This window comes from Momordica charantia, assembly GCF_013281855.1.
Source record: "Momordica charantia cultivar OHB3-1 chromosome 7 unlocalized genomic scaffold, Mcharantia_2.0 BLBB01000007.1, whole genome shotgun sequence".
NCBI classification, from domain to species: domain Eukaryota; kingdom Viridiplantae; phylum Streptophyta; class Magnoliopsida; order Cucurbitales; family Cucurbitaceae; genus Momordica; species Momordica charantia.
In genome coordinates this window covers 2,484,930-2,505,050 of record NW_028275165.1, presented here as the reverse complement: position 1 = coordinate 2,505,050, position 20,121 = coordinate 2,484,930, and the positions used below count along the sequence as shown (strand labels likewise).

The 20,121-nt window shown below is 35.8% G+C and overlaps 2 protein-coding genes and 1 pseudogene across 3 annotated transcripts; 2 read left to right on the top strand and 1 right to left on the bottom strand.

Annotated features, from left to right (window-relative positions):
• The first annotated feature begins 650 nt into the window (after window positions 1-650).
• Window positions 651-6,209, top strand: LOC111018588 (MACPF domain-containing protein At4g24290). Its single transcript, XM_022294738.2, has 7 exons — window positions 651-1,335; window positions 2,435-2,673; window positions 3,566-3,755; window positions 3,864-3,941; window positions 4,022-4,205; window positions 4,623-4,789; window positions 5,294-6,209. The coding sequence occupies exons 1-7, from the start codon at window positions 1,078-1,080 to the stop codon at window positions 5,999-6,001; spliced, it is 1,824 nt and encodes a 607-aa protein (XP_022150430.1). The 5' UTR covers window positions 651-1,077; the 3' UTR covers window positions 6,002-6,209.
• A 1,049-nt stretch (window positions 6,210-7,258) lies between these two features.
• ABCI14 (trigalactosyldiacylglycerol 1) lies at window positions 7,259-9,666 on the bottom strand. Of its 2 annotated transcripts, XM_022294644.2 has the most exons (4): window positions 9,404-9,665; window positions 9,277-9,314; window positions 8,428-8,490; window positions 7,259-8,344 (listed from the first exon to the last, which is right to left on the bottom strand). In XM_022294644.2, the coding sequence occupies exons 3-4, from the start codon at window positions 8,472-8,474 to the stop codon at window positions 7,339-7,341; spliced, it is 1,053 nt and encodes a 350-aa protein (XP_022150336.1). In that variant the 5' UTR covers window positions 8,475-8,490; window positions 9,277-9,314; window positions 9,404-9,665; the 3' UTR covers window positions 7,259-7,338. The 2 variants fall into 2 exon arrangements, with proteins under 2 accessions (XP_022150336.1, XP_087982463.1); XM_088126337.1 differs by lacking the exon at window positions 9,277-9,314 and having other exon boundaries at window positions 9,404-9,666.
• A 6,414-nt stretch (window positions 9,667-16,080) lies between these two features.
• Window positions 16,081-16,842, top strand: LOC148209996 (secreted RxLR effector protein 161 pseudogene; annotated as a pseudogene).
• The last annotated feature ends 3,279 nt before the right edge of the window (window positions 16,843-20,121 follow it).

The following is a 20,121-nucleotide window of genomic DNA, read 5'->3' as shown; positions in this document are numbered from 1 at the left end:
ACGGGACGAGATTCCTCAATTGGGGATGTGTTCTCAACAGGAAACCCGTCCCAACTCCAGTCGAGCTCACCATTACTTCACCTTGAAAAAATTTATTTATTTTTTTAAGAAAGATTTATAAAGAAATTGAGCTACTACTAGTACAAGAAGAAATAAAGCTTGAGTTCTTTTGTTTAAAAATTATAAAATTATATAAAATAATTAATATATAGTTATGTTGTTATCTATAAAAATACAAGATATTAGTAAAATATTAAACAAGGCGAGGACACCTCCCCCTATCCCCTCCCATCCTCGTCGACGAACTCGAACATGATCTCCAATTTGACCATGTCTTCGGTCAAATAAGGAATTTCCTAACCCGATCTGGTTGGATACCTGCGGGGATCAGATCCCATATAGATTTTTTTTTGTCATACATATTCATGTTAAAGCAGTGTGTTGAAGATTTAAATATTCGGTTAAAAAAAGGGTCAAAGTAAACCTACTTGAGAAAGAAAAAAAAAGTTTGTTACCAAATCATGACAAATTGATGGGTACCTTATCATATTCAACAGCAAAATAAAAAAGGAAAAAAAATTGAACTTTCTTTTCCTAGAAGTTTGATTTTGGCATTTGAAAAGAATATCTTTTAGGTTGAAATTTTGAAAAGTAAGGTGGGAGTTGGTATTTGGTAATCGAATCGGCGGAGGCAAAAATTTGACTTCCAAGGCACCTTCCGCCGCCGTTTCCGCCGCCGAGTCAAACCACGTGGGGCCGCCGTCGCTCCGCCGTATCCATTTTTTTCACCACAAAAATTTTCCATTTTTTCTCCCCAAAAGTCGCAATCAATTTTCCCCCCCTCTCACTTCAGCAACGAAAACCAGACCAAATGTTTTTCAGTATTTTTCAATTCGTATTTGGTCTGCTGTCAGTCTACGATGAATCGTATTTTGTCTGGTCAAATTTGGGGGCAGGTCAAATTTTCAGATCTGTACCTACTTCTTCTTCTTCATCTTCTTCTGACCCATTTGAATCTTATCGTGTTGTTCGTGTGGTTGCTCCGATTCTTGGTTGATTTGATTTCATCGTTCCGCTATGCCGGCGTCGGAGAAGCCCGTTGAGATTAGGGCTTTGGAGTGTTTGGGGCGTGGGTTTGATCTGACGAACGATTTCCGGCTGAAATTTGTGAAGGGGTATGGCGGCGGAGGGCGGAGGTTGGTGGTGGTCGACGACTCAAACAGAAGAGATATGGTGTTTCCCGACGGAGCTGTTGTTCGGGGAGTTTCTCAGGACATTCGCTGTGATAAAGGAGATCGAATCCGCTTCAAATCCGACGTTCTTCAGTTCAATCAGGTTCCATTTCTTTAGATGCACTTTTCATGTGCTTGATCGTGGACATTTTTTTTGGTTTGATTACGAGTGTTTCGCGAATTGAACTTCGCCTAACTTATCAGTCTACTGCGTGAGAAATTTTTTTTCATTTAATCTTATGGATTCAAGTTTAAAGTTCAATTCAATTTATATGTTGAGTGTTTTGCTTTTTATCTGTTTAATTGATCTGTTTCTCTTAAAGAACTGGAAGTATGAAGAATTGAACACAGTCACGAGCTCTCTAGAGCTCTGTGGATGTTCATATATCAAGTGAACAAACCAATCTCTTGAAGATTTTGCTGGATGTTAATTGTTAATTGTTTTGGTTTTCTGTTTTTGAAAATTAAGCTTGTAAATACTACTTCTACCTATTTGTTTCTTTGTTTTGTTTTCTTCTTTTCTTTTCAATAACATTTTTAAAATCCTAAATCAAGATTTGCAAATTGAAGAAAATAGTTTTTACAAGCTTTTTTGTTTTTTAAACTTTGGCTAAGAATTCAAATGTGTTTCTAAGAAATGTGAAAAGGATCCGGAAGAAATATTATCAAACGAAGTCTCAATTATTAGAGTTTGAATTACTCGAGAATGCAAATTGTACTGGGAAAACATGTATATTTAAAATTTGGTCGCGCCAGATGTAAATTTATGCATTTCAAAACATGTATATTATACCTCCTCTATATCTATCATCTAAACCTACCTCCATAATGTAAATCTAAAATGGACTTTCCAAGTTTTCTTTGGTGGCTTCTTGGTGTGCAAGAAGTTCGAAAGTCTTTTGCAACTATTCTAGTAAGAATCTTTGTTGTAATTGGCATTTTTTTTTTAATTTTATCTTTGAAGACTTAGAACTGGTGGCTTTATTGTAAAGGTCCTTGTGATTTAGCACAGGGGAAACTTCTTCATCTTCCTTAAGGAAGTATAAAACCTTTAAAATAGCTGTCACATTTCGTTAATGAATAGTTTCTTTTTTATTTTTGTTTTTAATAAAAATTCTGACTGAGTTGGACTGCTTTCCCATTTCCCAATACAATTCTTCAATTAAGATTCATATGTTTGCTTCCATGCATCTTCTATGCAGATGTCTGAGTTACTGAATCAGAAATCTTCCATACAAGGAAAAGTTCCTTCCGGCTATTTTAATTCTATGTTTGGTTTGAGTGGAGACTGGTTTCATGATGCTGCTGATGCAAATCATCTTGCTTTTGATGGTTATTTTATTGCTCTATACTATTTGCATTTAACGGCGTCTCCACTCGTATTACAAGATGAAGTGAAGAAAGCTGTTCCATCTAGTTGGGATCCAGCATCATTGTCCAGGTACTTTCAATATATTGTGCTTGCCTTTTCTTTTCATATTAAGTTGCTGCCTGCCCAGCTACACAATTCCTGAACCATTTTTTTATTTGCTAAGAATATTGTTTTATTGATACGAACCCAAAAGAAAACTATCAGTTACCAACTGAACCTTTGATGTGATGACTGATGCAAACTAATTTCACAAGTTGTGAAATTAGATATTTTTTTCTAACAAGATATGAAAATTTCATTGATAAATGAAAATAAAATAAAAATGTTCAAATATTACACTGTGTGAAATTAAATAGTAACAAACACACACAAACATACACAATTCTTGATGCATTTTTTATTTGCTTAGATTCTTCCCTTTTTGACATGAACTCAAAAGAAAATTATAAATTTTTAGTTGTATTTAGTAATACACACTAATTATTAGACAGTGATGAGTGATTCTCTAGTATTCATAACAGTCGCAGGAATAAGTAGTTTTGTGGTTATGACAAAACTCACAACACTCACATAGCTCCATCTCCTCCTTACACACACCAAATTAGTTCATTGCCATGCAAAATTTCTCAAGGTGTCCTTTCCTTCCAATTTAACGATATCGAGTTGGTTGTAGCAATACCATCAAGTTCCTAATTTTTGTGGGTGGATATAACTGATTTGTATTGAAAGAAAAGAATGTGCAATGAGAGGAAGGGAGGTCTAGTTGTCAATCCTATACCTGAGAAGCTATAAAGATTATAGAAACTGTCCAATTAGCCCCACTTAAAAACAAAAGAGATTGCATTAGGCTTCATTCAGGATTAGTTGAACTCGTGGCTTTTGCTACACTCTAATATAAAGCCATGCTCAGTATTTTGCTTCTTGAGTTCATTTTTTTTAACTAATGAATTTTAGTAGGCAGGTTCATACAGACATATGGGACGCATATAATAGTAGGAATGGCTATTGGAGGTCAAGATTTAATTTCAGTACGGCAGAGACCTTCCTCACCAATACCTCCTGCTGAGCTTCGGAGAAATTTGGAGGATCTTGGAGATGTTCTGTTCTCTGATAGAAGAAGTCCCTCTGCTCTGTTAAAAAGAGATGTTAAGGTAAGTCACTAGTAAATGTAAACAAAAATTTATTTAATTCCTTTCCTAAAAAAAGATGAAATATGATCGAGAAAGTATGTTGTTAATGAATAACGTCTTCTCTTGTAGGTTCCAGAAATATTTACGCGAATTTTACAGTCAAGTTCCATACAGTTGGCTAGTATTTCGGAAACATCAAGCAAGGATGTAAGTCGAGAATGAAAATCTGAGCTTGCTATGACAAATGTTTCAATGTAATCTCCTCATGTTTACTCTCTGCATAACAGGGAATCACCTTAATTTGTTCTAAAAGAGGAGGAGATCCTTTCCTGCACAGTCATACCAGCTGGCTTCAGACTGTTAGCTCAAAACCAGAAGTTATTTTATTCAAATTTGTACCTATTACTTCTCTTCTGACTGGGGTTGCAGGCAGCGGCTATCTCAGCCATGCGATAAACTTGTACTTACGATGTAAGCACCGCCATGCTCATTGTAGTTGTTCACTCTTGTTTCGCCTTACATTTTTATCTGTTTCATTTCCAGTCGAGCTACTTGCCCATTTATTATTTCTGGAGAAATAGCCTTTAAAATATACACAGACCTTAATGTCGCTTATAACTATAGGTAGAATTCATCAGACACATTTAATGTGAATTAATCATTTTTGTCCTTCAAACGGGATGTAAACGAATAATCCCTAAAGGTTAACACTTCTAGTTGCACTTATTGACTTCTCTGAACTGATTGAGCCTGGCCTCTACTTGTGTTGATTTATTAGTTGATCCTCCAAGTATTTTATCCCAAAGTAGTATTAACCCTGAATTTTAATTCTAAATGAGATTAAAGTTGTTTTTCACTGATTAAGATGAATTGATTCTGCAATTATAGATAAACCTTCTTTGGGAGACTTACAATACTTCTTGGAGTTCCAAATTCCGACACAGTGGGCACCGAACTTTTGTGAGTTGCCTCTTGGGCATCAGAGGAAGAAGGCCACTTGCCCTACCCTGCAGTTCGCTTTTATGAGTCCCAGGATGTATATAGCCTCCACCCAGGTATTCAATTTTTGCTATTTGTATTCTACAAAAGCTGCATGCATCATCACCATTGGAGAACATAGTAATTAGGAAGTTTTGAATTTGTTCTTGGCACAAGTTTTGGTTGTCAAAATGACAAAGTGAGCAGGGCCAGTAGTAGATCGAGAATGAGTACTCTTCTAGGTTTTATACCCAGCATGAGCAGCAGAAACAGAGGGAACCATAAATGTTGCTGCATTTTTCTTCAGAAACTATCTCAAAATCTTAGATTTTGTTTGAGAATTATTTTTTAAAATGTACATCTAGTTAAATGATGTTTTGAGTCACTGGTCTTTTTCTTATTTTATTTTAATGTTCTATCATGGATGACCTATTTCCTTGGAATAAATGGTACTGTTCATCCTTAAATATTGATTTTAATGCGTACAATAAATCAATAATCTTGCCAAATATCATTTGATTACAGCTATGTGATTCTCATTCACTATTGACCTCATTTCTGTATTTGAATTTTCCTTTCAGGTCACGAGTAGTAGAAAACCATTAGTTGGCCTTCGCCTGTATTTAGAAGGGAAGAAATCCAACTGGTTGGCTCTACACGTACAACATCTAACCAGCCTTCCAACAGTCATGGCTAGTTTGATGAGCTCCTCCGACGTAGCAAGCCGGTGCCAATGGAGAGGCTCCGATGATGGGGACTGCAACGGCCAATTCCTCGAACCTGTCAAATGGAAAAGATACTCAAATGTGTGCACCTCAGCCGTCAGGCACGATCCCAACTGGTTGCAGCAAGATGGAAATGGTGTTTACATTGTAACAGGAGCTCAGATTATCAGCAAGGGGAAGTGGCCGAAGACAATACTTCACCTCCGCCTGCAGTACACCCACATGCCCAACTGCACCATTCGAAGAACGGAATGGGCTGCCGCCCCCGGAGCGTCTCGCAAGTCGACTTTCCTCACGAATTTAAGCACGACATTTTCGTTCACACAGCGACCTGCTGCTGACAAAAACAAGCAGGTCCCCGGTGCTCTGAACTCCGGTGTCTATGGAGAGGCTCCGCCAGTCCCAGTTCGATCTAAAAAGCTTCTTAAATATGTCGATACGACCGAGGTGGTAAGGGGGCCGCATGACTCTCCGGGACACTGGTTGGTAACAGCTGCTAAATTGGTGACTGAGAGTGGTAAGATTGGTTTGAATGTAAAGTTTGCATTGTTAGATTACTGTTGATTTATCAGTAGGCTTTGTTTGTATAGTGGAGATCTTCATCAATTTTGTTGGGTTAATTATTTTCACAGTTTTGTTTGGGGTGGCATAGTTAATATTATATGATACAAGCTTTGTTTCTTGTACAGTGGAACAGCTACAGGGCTTTTTTTCCCCCATTAATTTTAAATTTGTTTATGGAAATGATTTTTTTTCCAGACAATTTATTTTATGTTTTTGGAAGTAAAAAGTAATTCGATTTTTTATGGTATGTAGTAAGTAAATCTGTTGTCAGGTTCTGCTATAATTTAGAGAGCATGAGAATCAAAATGAAATGGCCTTTGAACAATTTTTATTCATTTTCAACTTTGATTTTGATGGCCAAATGCGATGTTTCGAAAGCTGTTTGATCTATTTAAATAGTTAAGTGTATATCGAGATGAAAATTCTATTTCATTTTGAACTTGCGTTGAGTTAATGTGTAACTTTTATTATTCAAAGAAAAAAAGAAATTTTGATTTCGATCAAAGTTGAAAAATGTACCTTCATGGTTAAAAAAACACGAGAAAATCCTCCCTTCATGTAGTTTATAATGTAGCTATGGATACTAAATTATTACGTGATATTTTGTCTTTGACAAGATTTTTTTTTTTTTTTACAATAAACTAAATTGTGATAAATTTCAGATTATAGCTTAAATTATTGATTTAACCTGCTTGGTGACGTTATTGGTTTTTTTCTTTTTCTCGTTTCTCATTTTCTATTTTTGTTTCCCCTTTCCTATGTTTCAATCAAGAAAAATAGAACAAAATTTAGTAACTATTTTTTGAAAATATGTTTGGTAACCTTTTTTTTTTCTTTAAAAAAATAGTTTTATATCAAATTTAAAATTTAAAATTAAATCTTCAAAATTTCCATGTTATATTTATATTTATCTTTTGATATTTATTACATATTTTAAAAGTAAAAAAGGGACAAAATAATACTTTTATCTATGAAAAGAGACAAAAAAACAAAAAACGATTTCATTGTTTCTAAAATTTAGTTTCTTAAAGATGAGAAACAAAAATAAGAACAGTTACCAAACACTTTTATTTTTGAATTTGAAGTGAAAAATAAAAATTAACAAATGAAAAATGAGAATATTATCAAACATGTCCGAAAAGTGTAATTGTTATATCCTTAAAACGAATGTGTTCTTTAATTACATTCATTTAATGTTTGGTAGAATGATGATTTGTCAAAAGCTGCAAAAAAACAAACATGAACTGAGATTCCACATGAAAGATAAACAGCAGATTTTGGAATTCTCTTTTCACCACTGAAAAATGTAAAAAGTGTATGAGTGCGCTCAATGAAATTTACATACAGTTCTTTAAAGAATCTCCTGCTCCCTGGAAGAAGAAACAAGAAAGTGTGAAATCAGCAACAAATATGCCCACAAGAGAGATGACTACGGCCGACGTTGTCGACTCCCCGACTCCCTTGGCGCCCCCGGAAGTCGTAATACCCCACGCACAGCTCACAATAGATATGATAGCACCAAAAACCTGTGACTTGATCATCGCGCTAACGATATCCCATGGTTTTAGAGCTCTCAGAGCTGAATCAAAGATAATGTTGATGCTAACACCATAAACACTGTCAGCCAAAAGGGCACTTGATGCCATCCCAACAGTGAAACACATCAGAGTTAGAATTGGAAGAGCGATGCAGGATGCAATCACTCTTGGAGTGATGAGATAATCGACGGGGTTCGAACCCAAGACTCTTAACGTGTCTGTTTGCTCGGAGACTTGCATTGTTCCCAACTCTGCAGCATATGAACTTCCAATTCGTCCTGCAACCACAATAGACGTAATCACAGGACTCAGCTCCCTCGAGAATGCGAGTGCTAATACGCCACCAACAGATCGGTTTAGTCCTAATCTAGTGAATTCTCTGACAAATTGGATAGTAAAGGCCATGCCAACAAATGCAGACGTCAGAAGGCAAACCCCTACAGATCTTGGCCCTACTCTCTCTAATTGTTGGAGAGTGTTTCTCCAATGGATTTTACCCTTTAAAGTCCTCATAATGACCTGCCCAGTTAAAAAAAGAACTGATAGCCCCCTCCATAGATATCTTGGAGGTGACCATTTATTCCACAACTCTCCTATAGGATTAAGCACATGATTAGAATTGATGTCTTCCGACATTGAGGCAGAAGGGCACCCGTCTTCTGCATTTGGAACTGCGTGCAATCTCTTTTTGCTCAGAGGCGTAGCAAATCTACGAGTCTGAGGTCCCATAAGTACAAGTTTAACAAGGTTGCTTGAATGCAAGTTTTGCACATTCTTCCATCCATCATGTTGTTTAGAGCTGCTTCTGCATTTTCAGGTAAAAAAATCATTTTAGAGCACAAAATAACAAAGGAAAATTGAGAGAGAGAAAGAGAGAGAGAGAGATACTTGATAGAGAAGTAAAAACGAGGATGGGGTTGACAAGCTATTTGCATTGGACCGGTTTCCTTCCTGGAAAGAACAGAGATTCAAAATCAACGTTACAGACGTTTCGTGAACTCAAACTCATCGAAGTTAGAACGACTGCATCGAATAGACTCCCGAAAGATAATATAACCAAAAATAATATAGGATAAAGAGATGTGCTGCTGAATAACTCAATTCAAGTTGAAACTGGGAATACAAGCACAAGAAGAAGCAGTGTCTATCCCATTAAAGAATCTTATCTCCGAAAATAGAATGATGTCTCATGATAAAGCCATCCTATCAATACAATAATAATCTAGGATTTCAAGCTAAGGTACAAGATGAAAATGATTGGCTAGTGCAACACCTAAATAGAAATTCATTTGAAAAATCCAAGGAAAAAACATCTTTTGGACATCAAATCATTTTCCAATGTACCACAGGCAGAGAATAGCAGCAGATTCTTTAATGGAGGCATACCATAAGATTCAATGTAAAAAGAAACAAACAAATCTAACTTCAAAAGTTAAAACAATCAACTTTGCATTAGAAATCAACTTCATTTCTTTCTTTATCATCAATCATTGAATCCAGCTCTACCGCATGCTTCTACTATGACACAATGCAACATTTAAACAAGCTATTCAACGATTCACAATACAAAAGAAAAATTCATTCAACACTTTACAGTCCTATATAGTCAAGCGAACATATATTACGAAACATATTACCCATAACAGAACCATATCTCATACAATTAATGTTAAACACAAGAACAAACAAGCAAACAACACACAAATCATACAACAAATCAAACATCCAGCTACTTACAAGGGTCCCAACGCTCCTAAACTCTAATCAACAGGCACCTAAAACAATAGAGACAAGGTTTCGGGGTCAGAAACGAATTCGAAAACACTTGAATCGAACCAAAAAGAGGATTTAAACGAGGCATTACCTAGTGACTCATGTTGAAACAGCTTTGATTATGGCTGGATCACTACAGATCTGAGGTCGATAAGGATTGGGCTTGATACCAACAAGAAGTGTGTATCAGAAATTTCGGACCGTCGCAGAGAGGAGAGCCGTCGCCAGGTCCGCCGCTGCCGTCGCCGAGGTGCTACTGCGGAGGGTGTGGTCGCCGGAGAGGGGAGAGAACGAGGGGTGTGGGGGCGGCTGAGGGATTTCAGAGAGAGAAACCCTATAGTTTCAAGAAGTGATGATGACGTCATGGGTGTGGCTTTGTGACCTCATAAATAAACGATTTAGGGAAGAGGAAATTGAAATCTAAAATAAGACAAAAAAGATACGGTTAAATTTCTAAAGTTTTTGAGTTTAAGGTTTAATTAAAAATCTTTTTTTTCCTATATAAAAAAAAAATCTTTTTCCAAATTTCAAATTTCGGAATTTAATTTATCAAAAAATTATAGAGTCCAACTCGAATCTAGTTAACACACCAAGAAAAAAAATTGAGCGAAACATTTAAGCGCTAAATTAACTAAGTTAAAAACGATCGTTGCAACATAAGTGATCTAAAAGTACTGAACATGTCATTTGAGTGTCAAAACGACCTCATACATGCTTAAAAATGAACCAAAACTAACCCCTACAATATGAACTAGTTAATAGTTACAAAAGTGTTTAAGTAGCTTCAAAGTATCATTTTGATGATAAAGCAACCCAGGACGTACCTTAAAATCGTCTTAGTGGCCTAAAAGTACTGAAAATGTCACTCGAACGTTCAAAAGACTTACTAAAATAAACAATAATCACTCTTAAACTCAGGCTAAATGCAATCCAAACTAGCTACAAATGTGCCTAAGTGGCTTAAAAGTCACCAACACATCATTTTGACGATGAGTAATCTTGGATATGCTAAAAGTGAACCCAAAACACATAGCCAACGCCTTGCACTTCGGACTAGCTTAAAAAGTGTCAAAGTAGTCTAAAAGTGTTCAAAGTATCGTTTGAGTGTCCAAACCATTTAGGACTTAAATTGAAACACACAATTACATATATGTTAGTCATTATATACTTAACATACTAAGAAATAGTCAGCAAAACAGATACTTTTGAAATAAGAAGTCACATATAATCACTTATTTGCATATCAATATCATCCAATTTTGAATTTTGAATGGGGCTTGATCCATTATCGGTAGATAATTCTACATTGTCTACTTCATCGTTTATAAAATTATCATCACTCGTTGATGATAATATCTCTATTCAATGTCCTTGAATAATTTTTTAAGCAACAACAATAGGATCAATATCATCTCTACAAAATGAGTTATCATGAATATATTCACCGACTCCGATCCCACCTTCTACTTCTAACAACTCAACTTGTTCATTTTCAAGGTCTCCTGTTTTTGAAACGTCCCATGAGCGCTTAGACTATTTGCAAAACTTTCCAATTCTTACAAAGTCCAAGATCGTTTACGTAAAAAATCTGTTGAGCCTCATTAGCAAGAATAAATGGACCATCTCCATACTAATAATGAGATGTATTGATTGACCTAAATCCTAAATCCACTTGCAATCTATGTTTTTTAGAATATGTGTCGAACCAATTACACTTAAAAATGATCATACGTCTTCTCTAAATTTATCCCACATCGGTAAAGCAACTAAAAAGAGGGGAAGATCATACGTCTTCTCTAAATTTATCCCACATTTGCTAATTGACCTTCCTACTTGGGCCTCTTGAAATTCTTCAAAGGAATTATTCTTTTTTTGTTATGTCTCCAACATCTCGATGTGTAGTATCAGACACTTTTTAAAATTCAAGACCTATTAAACACAACTTTAAGGTTTAGAGACCAACCTGGTAATTTAAAATTTTTTAACTTACAAGACAGAGATATATTTTTTTTATTTTTTAAAATGTCTGTGCATAGGATTGTGTACAATTTTTCTGTTATTATTTTAAATTTTCCAATTTTACACTCCATCTTTTAATAACAATCTTTCATTAAAATGTATAATGAAACATAAAAAGAGAGGTAAAATTGAAACCTTAAAAACGTGGAAAAGACAAAATTAAAACCAATTGCATATGTTAAGAGTCAATTGAAAAAATCAACCACTTATGTTAAAAAGGCATTTTGGGGAAGATTCTAAAGAATTATCAAGTCTGGAAGATTTATTAATTTTATAGAAAGAAAAAAAAAAGCAATAGAATTCGTGTTCGTTAATTAAATGGATAAGATACGTATTACTTTCCATAAATCTCATTTGTTGGAGTTATGAAAAAAAAGGCTCTCTTAGGAAAAGCTTCAAATTTTTTTTTCTTCCTTTGTTTTTTATAAGTGTGATTAAAGCACGAGTCTTGACTTCACTCAATTTTGTGTTGGTTTCGAGTAGATATGAAACACTTGGATCAACGTGTTTAAAAAACACTTGGGTCCGTAGTTGAGTGATACTTTGTAGAGGGCTTTTGATTTCACTTGGTTAGTCATTTAGTTAGAGTGACTTCTCATTTGGTCGGACTACAATCTATTTAGATTTTATAGTTTTTTAGTTCACCTAATTGGATTACAATGACTCACGAGATAATGTCTTCGGACTGTTTTAGAAATTTTGAATTAGTTAGAAGTTAAGATTATGTGGACTTAGTTAGAAGTTGTTTTAAAGTTGTTTAGATTTTGTGTTTAAATTTAGCAAATAAATCTCCTTTTTTGTTAGGAAAGTTAGGAGGTTATTCCTAGATTTTGTTTCCTCTTGTAACCTATAAATAGTGCCTCTATTCCTCATCTTTGATCAATCAATTTGAGAATTTATTTCTTCTCTTTTCTCGTGTATGTCTCTCTGGTGTCTCTATCCTTAGTTTTTATGGTATCAAAGCTAGGTTTAGATTGACACCAGAATGGTTAAAACAGCCATGATGACTGATGTGCGCAAGGATGAGAGTTCCGACGGATCGAATACGACCTCAATTTCTCTCCCTAAAAGCACATCCACGACACTTCACATCTCTATCTCTGAAAACACTTCGCTCTTCGCTCCAAATTACCTCTCCAAAACTCAACGGAAAAAATTTTCTGCAATGGTCTCGATCGGCCCTCCTAGTTATTCGTGGCCGCAGTCGACTCGGGTACATCAATGGCACGATAGCAGAACCAGATGAAGCTGACCCTTCTTTTTCCGTGTGGGATGCACAAAACTCAATGGTCATGGCATGACTCATTAACTTGATGGAGGAGGACATTAAAGAATCCTTCATCTTTTACTCAACAGCAAAGGATCTTTGAAATGCGCTCACTATGGCTTTTCTGATTTTAATAATTCGGCTCAATTGTTTGAATTACGCAATAAGGCACGTTCCATACAACAAGGTGAATCCGATGTCACCCAATACTACAGCTCATTACGTAGGTTGTGGGCGAAACTTGATTTATGTCTCAATCTCGAATGGGAGAACTCGAAGGATGTTGAACGCTTCCGCAAACACGTCGAGAAGAAACAAATTTATGATTTTCTTGCAGGTCTTCGTCCGGAATTAGATGATGTGCGTGGCCGCTTACTTGCCACAAAGCCAATCCCAGCCATTGACGAAATCTTCGCAGAAGTTCGCTGGGAGTCAAGCCGTAAACGTGTGATGATGGGTGATACACCCACAAAACCTCTGTCCCTCTCACTGGAATCATCAGCTCTGGCGGCACGAGGTCCACCACCACCTTCATCCTGATCTACTCGTCGGAACAACCTATGGTGTGATCATTGTAAGCGCACAAACCATACAAAAGATCGGTGTTGGGAACTCCATGGTCGTCCTCAACGGAAGAATTTATCAGGGGATTATCGGCCACCTCCACCTACAAATACTCCACCTTCTCGAACCAGCTCCTCCAGCTATCAAGTGGGCCCTAGTGTGTCAAACTCCCAAGATTTGGCCACCTCTCTCCCTCCATTTTCGAAAGCACAACTTGAACAGCTCTATGGCCTCTTAACACCGCCGGTTGAGTCTACTCCTTCATCAAGTTTTATGGCACAACGAGGTATTTTTAATGCAGCTTTAACAAGTCAGCAGCATTCCGATCAGTGGATCTTAGATTCGGGTGCAACTGATCATATGACCGCTTTTCATGATATGTTTACCATGTACTCACCCAACCCGATTCAGACACATGTCAAGCTTGCAGATGGGTCATCGGCCATTATTAAGGGCTTTGGTTCTGTTATTCTTAGCCCAAACATTACATTGCACTCAGTGCTCCATGTGTCTAAATTATGTTGCAATCTAATTTCTGTTCAGAAGTTGACTCATGATTTAAAGTGTCAAGCCCTATTCACTGACTCTAAGTGTTTGTTTCAGGACTTGATAACGGGAACGACGATTAGCAATGCTGATGGCTTTGAAGGGCTCTACTACTTCAGAGGACCAAGTCTAAGAAATAAACAAGTTCTCTAGGTTGGTAGTGAGTCGAATTCTAGGGAACACCAAATTCTACTTTTACATCGCCGTTTAAGGCACCCGAGTTTTCAGTATCTTAAACATTTGTATCCTTCACTTTTTCATAAAGATGACCTTTTTACTTGCGAAGTGTGTCAACTTGCAAAACACTCTCGTACATCTTATCCTTCTGTTGAGTATATACCATCCAGTCCATTCACAATGATTCATAGTGATTTATGGGGGACGTCTTGCATCAAAACTATGTTCGGTAAACGTTGGTTCTTTACCTTCACTGATGACCACACTAGGGTTTGTTGGGTCTATTTACTTAAAGAAAAATCAGAAACTGCATCAATCTTTCAATAGTTTCATTCTCTCATTCATAATCAATTTAATACGAGAATCAAAATTCTTCGCATAGATAAGGGGACATAATATTTTAATCAAACATTGGGAACTTTCTTGTCTCAAAATGGAATCATTCACCAAAGTTCCTGTGTCATTAGCCCCCCCTCCCAAACAAAATGGTATAGCTGAAAGGAAAAATAGGCATCTTTTAGAAACTGCTCGTGCTCTCATGTTCACCAATTCTGTTCCTAACCGTTTTTTGGGTGATGCTGTCCTTACTGCTTGTTATCTCATTAATCGGATGCCCTCTCGTGTTCTGAAATTTAACACTTCACTAGAAATCTTACTCACTATCTATCCACAAATCCAATCTGTCCTCACAATTCCCCTCAAAATATTTGGATGTACTGCATTCACTCATGTTTATGATCATGAACGTCACAAATTGGAGCCAAAAGCCAGAAAGTGTGTCTTCTTTGGTTACTCTCGTACTAAAAAAGGTTATAAATGCTATTTTGTCCATTCACCAATAAATTTTACACTACCGTGGATGTCACATTTTTTGAGTCTCAATCTTTTTTCTCCCTAAATTCCCCTCAAGGGGAGACTGAGCCTATTACAAGTAGTCTTGATGGAATTTTTGGGAGATTGACGATCTAAATACCAGAATTGGGTCCCCTCAGTCAAAAATACCTGAGATTGATGGTCTAAATACCGAGTCACCTCAGCCAAAAATACCTATCCCGATCGTCCCAATTACTCAGATAGAAGAGTCAGTTCCTATTATTTCCTGTAATAATGAAGATGATCAAGTCAACCCAAATCGAAGTGACAAGCAACCTGAGACTCTTGTTTATTCTCGGCGACAAACGGTTCAAAGAGGAGTGGAGCCACCACAGCCTCAACAGCAAAGTCATGTATCCATCTCGTCCTTAGGTACTGAACAATCTACCCTTGTGCCTCAAGACAATACTAATGATCTTGATCTTCCTATTTCACTTAGGAAGGGTGTGAGATCGTGTACTCAACATCCAATTGCTCGATGTATTGGTTATAGTCATTTATCTTCAACAGTTCAGACCTTGGCTCTCAATCTGGAAGCCAATGAGGTACCAAAATCCATTAAAGAGGCTATGAGCAATCCACAGTGGAAAAATGTGGTAGATGATGAAATGAAGGCTTTGAAGCTTAATGATACGTGGACAGTAGTTGATCGTCCTCAAGATAAACCAACGGTAGGATGCCGATGGATCTTTACTATCAAATATAAGGCTGATGGGTCCATTGAAAGGTATAAAGCAAGATTGGTGGCTAAATGATACTCTCAGACTTTTGGGGTAGACTATCAAGAGACATTTGCACCCGTTGCAAAATTAAACACAATCCGTGTCCTCTTGTCCCTTGCTACAAATCTGGATTGGAAACTACAACAACTGGATGTCAAGAATGCATTCCTCAATGGAGATTTGGAAGAAGATGTGTACATGGACCTTCCTCCTGGATTTGACATTGATAAGTATGATGGAAAGGTGTGTAAGCTGAAGAAATCTCTCTATGGTTTAAAACAATCCCCACGCGCATGGTTCGGACGATTTTCAAAGGCTGTTTGTAAACAAGGATATACCCAAGCTCAAACTGACCATACAATGTTCTATAGGCACTCTCAAGGTAAGATCACCATCCTCATTGTTTATGTCGATGATATTATCGTCACAGGTGACCATCATGAAGAAATAGAGAGACTAAAATAGGCACTTGTAAAGGAGTTCGAAATAAAGGACCTGGGAACACTTCAGTATTTTCTAGGGATAGAAGTTGCAAGGAGCAGAACTGGTATATCTGTATGTCAAAGAAAATATGTACTAGACCTCTTGAAGGAAACTGGAATGCTTGGATGTAAACCATCTGATACTCCAATAAGTCCCAATCATAAGTTGGGAGAGAGCCTAGATGGGATACCCGTTGATAAAGGGAAATATCAGCGTCTTGTTGGAAGATTAATCTATTTATCCCACACTAGGCCAGATATTGCATTTGCAGTGAGTATTGTAAGTCAATACATGCATGCTCCTACTGAAGAACACATGGAAGCCGTGTATCATATTCTTAGATATCTTAAAGGAACTCCAGGGCTTGGATTATTTTTCGGAAAGGATGATGACAGAAAGATTAAGGTGTTTACAGATGCTGATTGGGCTGGTTCTATTCAAGATAGGAGATCTACGACACGATATTGTACCTTTGTATGGGGTAATCTTGTTACATGGAGGAGTAAGAAACAATCAGTTGTTGTAAGAAGTAGTGCTGAGGCTGAATTCAGGGCATTATCTCATGGTATTTGTGAGATAATGTGGCTGAAACTCATTCTCCAAGAACTCAAGATCAGGTTTGATAGTTCAATGGAAGTCTATTGTGACAACAAGGCTGCAATTGCTATTGCACACAATCCAGTGCATCATGATCGTACTAAACATGTTGAGGTTGACATGCATTTTATCAAGGAGAAGATTGAAGAGAAAATTATAAATCTGATGTATGTTCCATCATCAGATCAAGCTGCAGATATCCTAACAAAAGGACTCTTGAGACCCGTGTTTGAAAGGTTGTTGATCAAGCTGAAACTGTTCAATCTGTATATCCCAGCTTGAAGGGGAGTGTTGAATTAGTTAGAAGTTAAGATTATGTGGACTTAGTTAGAAGTTGTTTAGATTTTGTGTTTAAATTTAGCAAATAAATCTCCTTTTTTGTTAGGGAAGTTAGGAGGTTATTCCTAGATTTTGTTTCCTCTTTGTAACGTATAAATAGTGCCTCTATTCCTTATCTTTGATCAATCAATTTGAGAATTTATTTCTTCTCTCTTTTCTCGTGTATGTCTCTCTGGTGTCTCTATCCTTAGTTTTTAAGAAACTTATTTACACAAAATTTAAAATTTTCTAATTTTACACTTTTAGATTTCTGCATGTATTTTATCCTTATTTATTGCATTTACATTTATTATAGTTATTTGTTTTAATTTCATAAACTATTATCATAATCCTTTAATTATTGTGGATCTAATACTAATTTTCAACACAAATCTCTTAATTCACTCATTCAAAACCTTAATTTACTCCTTCAAAAAGATTGATTTTCCATTAATTCACTCCCACACTGGTGCTCGGACAATTAAAAATCACAGAAACATCTTTTGAAGTCTCAATGAACATATATCCGCATATTCAAAATCACAGTATATATCCACTTATATATCCGCATATATACATTCAAAATAACTATAGTATATATCCGCATATATACAAGTTGAGTTATAAGATATATCCTAATCAAACTCACTATAATATATATCCTCATATATACAATAGTTCACACGAAATCAAAAATTCAAAACAACTGTTGGAATGCAAACCTTTCGATTGAGATAAATGAAGACGAACTACTCTTGCGATGGAGAAAAACGGGGCCGGAGATGAGGCAGGCAGACGTCAGCCGGATACGAAGGCAGGTAGAAACGACGGAGAAGAAGAAAGGACAACAATCTCCTTTCGAACCAGATAAATGGAGACGAACGACGGAGAAAAACGGAACCGGCCGAAGAGGAAGGCAGATAGAGACAAATGTTTGGAGGAAGAAGTAAGAGGTTTTGAAATGGATGGTTTTTTAGATTTTTGGGGTTTTTAGACTTTCTATTTTGGAAAGTATAATTAAGCACAGAATTTAAATTGTAACCTCCCAATTTACCATTTCTAGATTTAAAAAATTATTTAATATTGAGTGTATTAGTAATTTGTGTGATGGATAACATCCTATTGTTTAATGACAAAAGTGTAAATTTTATATATTTCAATCCTTTTTATGTAATTATGATTCTTAAATAGACTATCAATGTACTAATCTCACATGTTATCTTTTTGGTATCTTTTGGTCTCACTTAGGTGGGTCACGTTACAATCCACCTAATGAATTTTGCATATCTTTTAATTTTTTTAACAAGCACTTTTATTTATCTAAAATTACTTGCGAAACTATACCAATCACATGCTAAATTAGTAATTTTACTTTTTTATAATATACTTTTTAAAAGGTTTTCAAAATCTATCCAAATTTCAAATCATAAAAGTAGTTTTAAAAAACTTATTTTTGCTTTTTAAATTAGTTAAAAAATCAAATATAATTTCAAGGGAGGTTAAAAGCATAACTTTTTTTTTTAGAAATACAAAACTAAAAACGAAATTATTATCAAATGCAACCTACACATCGTCACTAAAACTAAGTACCACATCATCACACGTATTTTTACACCAGTCCAAGCGTAGCTCAAGTAAATAAAATACTTATTACCATTCCTAAGATCGATGGTTCCATCTCTCACACCAGTATTTTTACCGACGAGTTGCTATTACGACCTAAAACAGAGATGATATTAAATAGAAGATAATGGGGAAATTTGAAATTTTAACCCCTCCCATAATTCACTTTGGATTTATGACCCCATTATGAAAAAACTAATCTATGATCCCACTCTTCCTTATTTATTAATAATTTCATAATTTTTAAATGTGAAATTACAGTAGTACCCTCATGTTTCAAAATGAACCATCTCTCCCTCCACGAATCTCTTTCCAATCTTTATTCCCTCTACAAATCTCTCACAATAATTAATTATAACCCTAAAAAATCTATCTTTTAAGAGAAATATCTAACTCAAATAGTAAATTAAAAGTTTAATATAGAAAAAATAAAAACGTACATAATTACATAAGATTTTTGCATATTTAATTGCAAAAAAAAGTCAAGATTACAAAAATCTCACCAATATTGCATTAAATGACCGAGATTTAATTGATAACAATAGGGCTAAGAGGAGAGAGAATGCAAAAAAAAAAACTAAAATTTTCGGATCCCGGACCAGGATTGCAGAATCTCGGAGCGGGTTACTATTCGGTCAAATGCCTGATCCCCCTGTGTTGTCATATGCTCTAATGGCTTGCGCTAAGATTGCGAAATCTTTCTGCTGACATCTTAAGCAAGTGGCAGTTTTGAATGGGCACACGTTCATGGCTGATCCATTGTCAACCATAACCATTGGCACCCTTTTCCCAGTGATCACTTTAATATGTAAGGCTTTGTTATGGTTCATTCCTACCTTCGACAGATCCTTATCCGTTCAAGTGATAGTCTTTGCCATCTGGATGTGGAAAATTATTTTGACGGATCCGAGATCCACAAATTTCAGTTTTTTTTTTCTTTTTTTTTGCATTATCTCCCCTCTTAACCCTTGTTGTCAATTAAATTTCGAACATTTATTGCAATTTTGACCCGACATTTATGAAATCTTAATTTTTTTTTTTGTAATTAAATCCGGACAAATTTTGAATTATTCCTACTATGATCAACCTGGGTGAAAAGATAGAATGGGCGTAGGGTAATACTTCCATATTGATCTGAACCAATCCATATGCTCCCATTTTTAATAAGATTCCGGCTAGAAGCATACAAGTACTGTAATGTGCCTCTCCGTGGGTATCTGATAACCATGTATGTAAGGGTATAATCGGTGATTTGACAACAAAAGCAATAAGAAATCCGATATAGAATATTATTTCGAGTTATAGAATATTCTTGGATCATGCAAATATTTTTTTCACCCTAATTTAATTATTGGAGGATTTAATCTACAAATTTTTTTTTTTGTGTATTCGTTTGTTAAGTAATTGATTCCTAAATTAATCCATATTAGATTCAAATTTAAAAAAATTGGTAAAGGTTGGGAGAAGGGATTGGTGAATAATTTTACTTAAAATAAATAAGGATATTTTGGTAATTTTACAAAGATAAAAAGTGGGAGGGGGTAAAAAATTAGAACAGGGTCACAAATTAGGTTTTTTTTTTAAAAGGGGTCAAAAATCCAAATAAATTATAGAGTTAGG